Genomic DNA, 7,963 nt, shown 5'->3' with positions numbered 1-7,963 from the left:
AAATGTCGCAAAAATGGGATGGGGGCGAAATAGGCTAACGGCCAAACGGGATTGCGCCAAAATGGGACGTGGAGCTAATGGTACATGACATGGTGGTAAAATGACACTTGGCCTGTAAAATGTCGCAAAAATGGGATGGGGGCAAAATGGGTTAACGGCGAAACGGGATTGCGCCAAAATGGGATGTGGAGCTAATGGTACATGATATGGTGGTAAAATGACACTTGGCCTGAGAAATGTCGCCAAAATGGTATGGGGGCGAATTGGGATAACGGCGAAACAGGACTAATAGATCCCTTGACTTGGGGTAGTGCGACTCTGTCACTGCTAGCTTTCCACTCGGAGGAAGCGACCGGAATTTCCCAACGATGGGGCATCCTAGTAATGAATTTTTTTTTTTTTTTAATTCTTAAAATTAACAGAGTCGCGCTACCCCAAAAGTCAAGGAATTTCGTGTTTGTCCCTTGACTTTGGAGATGACAAGAAAATATCGGGCGCAAAAAAGTGATTTGTAAAATTTTTCACAACATATGTCGCCTAGCGCCATGTATGTGATGAAACCATTCATATAGCTCTGCGGGAGCTCTGCACTTTTTGACGTCCCCATTTCACTGCTGTACAGCAAACATCGTCCCCAAATACCTGTTTGTTTCTAAAAAATCACGCTGGAGGTTGCATTTTATGTAATAACCTCCTGAAATGAGTTTTGACACTTTAGAATGGCATTTAACGCTCATTGAAGTTTTAACAAACTTTCTAACACCTAAAACATTCATAGCACCGATAACGTAATTCTAGCTCTGCACTTTGTGTACACATACGTCCCCATTTCACTGCTGTACAGCAAACATCGTCCCCAAATGTCTGTTTTTCTAAAAATCACGCTGGAGGTTGCATTTTATGTAATAACCTCCTGAAATGAGTTTTCACACTTTAAAATGGCATTTAACGCTCATTGAAGTTTTAAGAAACTTTCTAACACTTAAAACAAAAGAGACCCCAAATGCCTGTGTTTTGAGCAAGATGGCATTTTGATACACAGCCGACCCCAAATGACTGTAAAACCACCTATGTGTGTGTGTGTGTGTGTGTGTGTGTGTGTGTGTGTGTGTGTGTGTCTGTGTGTGTGTGTGTGTGTGTGTGTGTGTGTGTGTGTGTGTGTGTGTGTGTGTGTGTGTGTGTGTGTGTGTGTGTGTGTGTTTGTATGTGCAGTCCTCAGCCTTTTTAGACGAAGTACCTCACGTGATCACAGGACCTCACGTGACAACCTGACTGACGGACAGGTAAATTGAATTGATGACACTACTCCAACAGTTTATGTTAAATAGGTGTAGTGACAGCGTGGGGTGTTTGTGTGCCTGCTTGTTAGACCTAGATCAATACTGCTTTGACTTGTACACAATGGTGGCGGCTTATCTCCTGTCAAGTATAATGTATATGTCTAGATAAACATAAATCCTCCTTTACCAATGAATTAGCATACATGTACTCATGACATGCAGACACTAAAAACGATCCTCTCTGAAAGGTAAATGTGTGTGTGATGACATTAAGAACGATCCTCTGTGAAAGGTAAAGGTGTGTGTGATGACACTAAGAACGATCCTCTGTGAAAGGTAAAGGTGTATGTGCTGACTCTTAAAACGATTCTCTGTGAAAGGTAAAGGTGTGTGTGATGACACTAAGAACGATCCTCTGTGAAAGGTAAAGGTGTGTGTGATGACACTAAGAACGATCCTCTGTGAAAGGTAAAGGTGTGTGTGATGACACTAAGAACGATCCTCTGTGAAAGGTAAAGGTGTGTGTGATGACACTAAGAACGATCTTCTGTGAAAGGTAAAGGTGTGTGTGAGGACTGTAAGAACAATCTTCTGTGAAAGGTAAAGGTGTGTGTGTGTGATGACACTAAGAACGATCCTCTGTGAAAGGTAAAGGTGTGTGTGATGACACTAAGAACGATCCTCTGTGAAAGGTAAAGGTGTGTGTGATGACACTAAGAACGATCCTCTGTGAAAGGTAAAGGTGTGTGTGTGTGTGTGTGTGTGATGACACTAAGAACGATCCTCTGTGAAAGGTAAAGGTGTGTGTGATAACACTAAGAACGATCCTCTGTGAAAGGTAAAGGTGTGTGTGTGATGACACTAAGAACGATCCTCTGTGAAAGGTAAAGGTGTATGATGACACTAAGAACGATCTTCTGTAAAATGTAAAGGTGTGTGTGTGTGATGACACTAAGAACGATCCTCTGTGAAAGGTAAAGGTGTGTGTGATGACACTAAGAACGATCCTCTGTGAAAGGTAGAGGTGTGTGTGTGTGATGACACTAAGAACGATCCTCTGTGAAAGGTAAAGGTGTGTGTGTGTGATGACACTAAGAACGATCCTCTGTAAAAGGTAAAGGTGTGTGTGTGTGATGACACTAAGAACGATCCTCTGTGAAAGGTAAAGGTGTGTGTGTGATGACACTAAGAACGATCCTCTGTGAAAGGTAAAGGTGTGTGTGATGACACTAAGAACGATCCTCTGTGAAAGGTAAAGGTGTGTGTGATGACACTAAGAACGATCCTCTGTAAAAGGTAAAGGTGTGTGTGTGTGATGACACTAAGAACGATCCTCTGTGAAAGGTAAAGGTGTGTGTGTGTGTGATGACACTAAGAACGATCCTCTGTAAAAGGTAAAGGTGTGTGTGATGACACTAAGAACGATCCTCTGTAAAAGGTAAAGGTGTGTGTGTGTGATGACACTAAGAACGATCCTCTGTGAAAGGTAAAGGTGTGTGTGTGATGACACTAAGAACGATCCTCTGTGAAAGGTAGAGGTGTGTGTGTGTGATGACACTAAGAGCGATCCTGTGTGAAAGGTAAAGGTGTGTGTGATGACATTAAGAACTATCCTCTGTGAAAGGTAAAGGTGTGTGTGATGACACTAAGAACGATCCTCTGTGAAAGGTAAAGGTGTGTGTGTGATGACACTAAGAACGATCCTCTGTGAAAGGTAGAGGTGTGTGTGTGTGTGATGACATTAAGAACGATCCTCTGTGAAAGGTAAAGGTATGTGTGTGATGACACTAAGAACGATCCTCTGTAAAAAGTAAAGGTGTGTGTGATGACACTAAGAACGATCCTCTGTGAAAGGTAAAGGTGTGTGTGTGTGATGACACTAAGAACGATCCTCTGTGAAAGGTAAAGGTGTGTGTGATGACACTAAGAACGATCCTCTGTGAAAGGTAAAGGTGTGTGTGATGACACTAAGAACGATCCTCTGTGAAAGGTAAAGGTGTGTGTGTGTGTGATGACACTAAGAACGATCCTCTGTGAAAGGTAGAGGTGTGTGTGTGATGACACTAAGAACGATCCTCTGTGAAAGGTAAAGGTGTGTGTACTGACACTAAGAACGATCCTCTGTGAAAGGTAAAGGTGTGTGTGTGATGACACTAAGAACGATCCTCTGTAAAGGGTAAAGATGTGGGTGTGTGTGTGTGTGTGTGTGTGTGATGACACTAAGAACGATCCTCTGTGAAAGGTAAAGGTGTGTGTGTGTGTGTGATGACACTAAGAACTATCCTCTGTAAAAGGTAAAGGTGTGTGTACTGACACTAAGAACGATCCTCTGTAAAAGGTAAAGGTGTGTGTGTGTGTGATGACACTAAGAACGATCCTCTGTGAAAGGTAAAGGTGTGTGTGATGACACTAAGAACGATCCTCTGTAAAAGGTAAAGGTGTGTGTGATGACACTAAGAACGATCCTCTGTGTACTCATGGCATACTGTTGAGCGAGATTGTGTTTGTTCTTGTTTTATGGGAGCTAACTTTACTCAATTCAGAGCACATGTACCATTTCATTCATAAAAACACTATGTAGGAGTAGCGACTGTATGAACGGACAAGAGGTTACAAGTCCTGGCTTAGCGTATGTATGTTCGTCTTCTGAATAACTCATGCATGTTGAAAACAGTAGCAGCGCTGTTGAGATGGTAAATCATGACATCAGGTCTTTGATTCCAGAGGGAGTTTCTCAACGCCTGGTTCCCTAACCTGCACAGGGACGTCTATATGATCCCCCCGCACCATGTTGACACGGTGCACGTCACAAAAAGATACACCCAAGGAGGTGACATGATCGATGTGCTGAAAACTCAACAACAAATCGACAGTGATAGCACCAAGCGTACAGAGGTCAGTGACGTCGTACACATAGACAGAGCGCTGAAGAAAGTCCACTGCTGTATGAATAAGATCAAGGACAAAGCAGAGAGTCAGAAAGAAGTTTTGATAATAATGACTCAAGGCAAATGTGGCCTATACGGCACTGGTTCCCTAAGCCTCTACACTGGGGCAGCCGCCAGGAGTATGAACAGCGACGAGACAGAACCTTTAGTTCTGCAAGAAGACTTAGTTCTGGAGGAAGACTTTGTTGATCTGCTTGTCATTGATCGTAACCGGGGAGTAATGATGGGGGCAATCATACCTCAGACAGAAGAGGCCCCTCATGCAGTTCAAGAAGAATTGCGGAAGGCAGCTGATTACCTGCAGCAAGCTGGAGATGTCGTGAAGCGTCGTGTTCTGGGTGACTTGGACCTACCCCAGCCTGCCGTCCACCAGGCCATTCTCCTGCCAAACACGACCAGACGCTGTCTGCAGGAGGCGCTGCAAAGCATGGACGACGTAAGAATACACTACACACACACACACACGCACAAACACACACACACACACACACACACACACACACACACTAACACACGCACGCGCGTACACACGCACGCGCGCACACAACAAACACTCTCACACACGCACACAAACACACACACTCACTCATGCACTGTGACACGAACACACACACACACACACACACACACACACACACACACACACACACACACATACACGCACACAAACACACACACACGCACTCACGCACTGTGACACGAACACACACACACACACTCACACACACTTTGGCTCGAGGGAAGCCGCAGACAGCGCAGCTTTGGTGAACGTGACCACTGAGATGAGGCAGTGCGCAATTATAGCAACAGTAGAATTAGATGACCTAATGACAGGAAATACCGCAAGAATGTGGCTGAGAGTTTTACCGGCGAGCAACTTGTATTGTATGACTTTGTTTAATTCTTTATCTCTGTGTGTTTACGCTGAAAATAGCACCAGATTGGTGATTGATTTGAAAAAAGAGAGATTTTTAAATGATCTGTCCTTTTTTCATGAGTCTCTGAACTTTAAAACAGCGAGAAATTAGCATGTTCTTCAGATAAACATGATTCTGCAGTTAGGCTATTGACACACGTGTGTGTAGATCTACCAGAGATGTTATGAGGTGTTCGATCAAATGTCGCCTAGCCTACTGTTTATCTTGAGCTCATTATTGTTGTGGTTTTTTAATCAACTTTGCTTCCTGAAAATGTGTTGTTCATCACAAGTCTTCCAATAAACCTTATGACAAAAATGAAAACAATCGGTCATGACAATGTACTATCATTTTAAGAATGCAAATCGAGGGCATAGATTCCAAGAAAACAATACGGTCAAACCCGTGCTTAATGCGTTAATCACAAATGAACCAAGGTTGCCTAATATGGATCACGTTTTGTTTCATGCTGATAACAAGCTTAATTGTTTTCTTGCAAAGAAGTTGTATTTCTGTTTCTTGTTCCTCCTCTCTTTGATTAAGCGTTAGACCGTAATAGAGCAAATTAGCTTTGATAAACATTCTACACAAAATTAATGCAGAAACAAACATCAAAACTGGTCCATATTAGAAGCTGGAGGGCTAAATATTGACCAGTGAAGAGTTCTTCACGAATCTCTATAAAAAGCACCCTTTCTTTCAAAATAACACGACACAACTTTAGCTAGTGTGCACGTTAGACCAATTCCGATATGCTTTAGATTGATCTGTTTCGGTTTGAGGAGAACGTTACTTGAAGCATAGGAGGCAAGTAGAGAAACTTATCAAAAACAGAGAGAAAATAAATGAAATCATCAACTTATCAAAACTAACGCGTCAACAGTGAGATCTAAATTTGACGTCAAGGCTACCGCTAGTCTTACCCAGACGAAGCTGACTCATTTCACAAAAAGGCGTCGTCAAAAACGATGTTTTTCCGCGTTCGGTTGAAACTCTTAAGACAGTAGCCGAACAAACATGAACCATTTCCTCAAATGTATCTCTCTGACAAAAGAAAAACAGAAGAGTGCCAGGTGTTATCAGCGGAAGCACATTGTTAGTTCTTAATTAAGCTTTGAATAACCACACCTTCACTGGCAACCTTTTCCATGGAATGACCCACACACACAGCCACACTCAAATCCAAACGAGAGAGAGAGAGAGAGAGAGAGAGAGAGAGAGAGAGAGAGAGAGAGAGAGAGAGAGAGAGAGAGAGAGAGAGAGAGAGAGAGAGAGAGAGAGGGGGGATTTGACGATTTAATGAACAAAGGCCGTCGGCCCATTTCATGGGGATTACAAAGAACATATGGCAACACAAATGGCAAGAACAACGAAAACACAATTCGCAGGAGATATTACATTACTCCTGTCAACAAACTTACACATATTAGCAAAAATAATAATCTCTCTCTCTCTCTCTCTCTCTCTCTCTCTCCCACTCTCCCTTTCTCTCCCTCCCTCTCTCTCTCTCTCTCTCTCTCTCTCTCTCTCTCTCTCTCTCTCTCTCTCTCGCATTCTCTTTTTCAATACACCTTCCTCACACCGTCTCTGGTACACACACACACACACACACACACACACACACACACACACACACACACACACACACAATACACACGGCTCGCTCACCTCCACTCCTTCTCCCCTACTTTAATAACTTTTTTGCTGGAGCAATACATGACTGGAAGTCTGCATTCAGTAGGTTCAGTTCGAACGATTCATCGATATAAGTCTCTGTAAGACATATAAAATCAAAACTTGCCAAACAATTTATAAAATCGTTGTCCGCTAACCTAGCGACCAAACCACAAGCATAACAAATCAAAATCTTTAGAAAACTATGTAATACTTCTCCCCTGGGCCGGCCGGCTCGTCATCCCCTTCACTTTCAAGGTTGGCGGATTCACGGGGATTCCCCCCGAAGCACAGCAGTTGTTGTCACATTCACGAGCCAAAAGAAAATGTTTTGTTGTTCCATCAGACAATTAAGTTTTATTGAATTGAATTAATTATCCGTGTCACCGTCCCTTCTGTGCGGTGAGCAAACCGGTCACTGCACGCTCCAGTGATACTGTCTGTTGCATGGATCCCGTGCTGACCGCTCGCTGTTGCACCGCACAGCTGTGGGGAATCCCCTCGCCTGGGGAACCACTCTCCTGGCTCGGGGTTGGCGTGTTGGGGGACTCCCCGTGGCCTGCGCTGTGGTTGGAGTTGGGATCGCTCTCGCCACAGGTAGAGCACTTCCCTGTGCCCCTCCCTGATCGCCTGGAGACGCTCTGCTGCAGTAATCGACGAGATCTTCATCCACAGTGATAGCTACGCTATCATTCATGGAACGGGATGTATTGGCAGCCGTGATGTTATCCCACGATGTGTCGAAACCACCTCCCCGAATTCTGACTGACTGACTATTAGGCTTTAACGTCCTCTTAAGTTGGCATATATTGGGACAGGTATTGGTAATATGCTGAAGATATGGTGTGATACTTTGACTCGAACAAGCCCGCTGTGGCTGTCTTCTTTGACACACCAGCATTGGGTTTGTCTCGTCAAAGTATCGAAATACGATCATGATAATCAGAGACGAGAGATGATGCATGCGTGTCGTCGTGTTTTCCAAGCCCTGAGACTTTCACTGTGAACTTGGGATCTTTTTCGTGCGCATGTGTGCACACGGGGGTGTTCGGACACCGAAGAGAGTCTGCACAGAGTTGACTCCGAGAAATAAATCTCCCGCCGAACGTGGGGTTCGAACTCACGCTGATAGCGACCAACTGGA

The 7,963-nt window shown here is 43.9% G+C and overlaps 1 protein-coding gene across 1 annotated transcript in view; it reads left to right on the top strand.

Moving 5' to 3' along the window:
* The first annotated feature begins 1,131 nt into the window (after positions 1–1,131).
* The window catches only part of LOC138954282 (uncharacterized), a 12,492-nt gene continuing 5,660 nt past the window's right edge, over positions 1,132–7,963 (top strand). Inside the window, exons 1-2 of the mRNA XM_070326161.1 lie at positions 1,132–1,283; positions 4,005–4,664. Coding sequence (XP_070182262.1) covers positions 4,053–4,664 — 612 coding nt within the window. The 5' untranslated portion in view covers positions 1,132–1,283; positions 4,005–4,052. The remainder of the gene's footprint in view (positions 1,284–4,004; positions 4,665–7,963) is intronic.

The sequence above is a fragment of the Littorina saxatilis genome, unplaced genomic scaffold, assembly GCF_037325665.1.
Source record: "Littorina saxatilis isolate snail1 unplaced genomic scaffold, US_GU_Lsax_2.0 scaffold_1116, whole genome shotgun sequence".
Taxonomy (NCBI): Eukaryota; Metazoa; Mollusca; class Gastropoda; order Littorinimorpha; family Littorinidae; genus Littorina; species Littorina saxatilis.
Note: the sequence above shows the minus strand (reverse complement) of the source record. Positions and strands in the feature narration are given on the sequence as shown.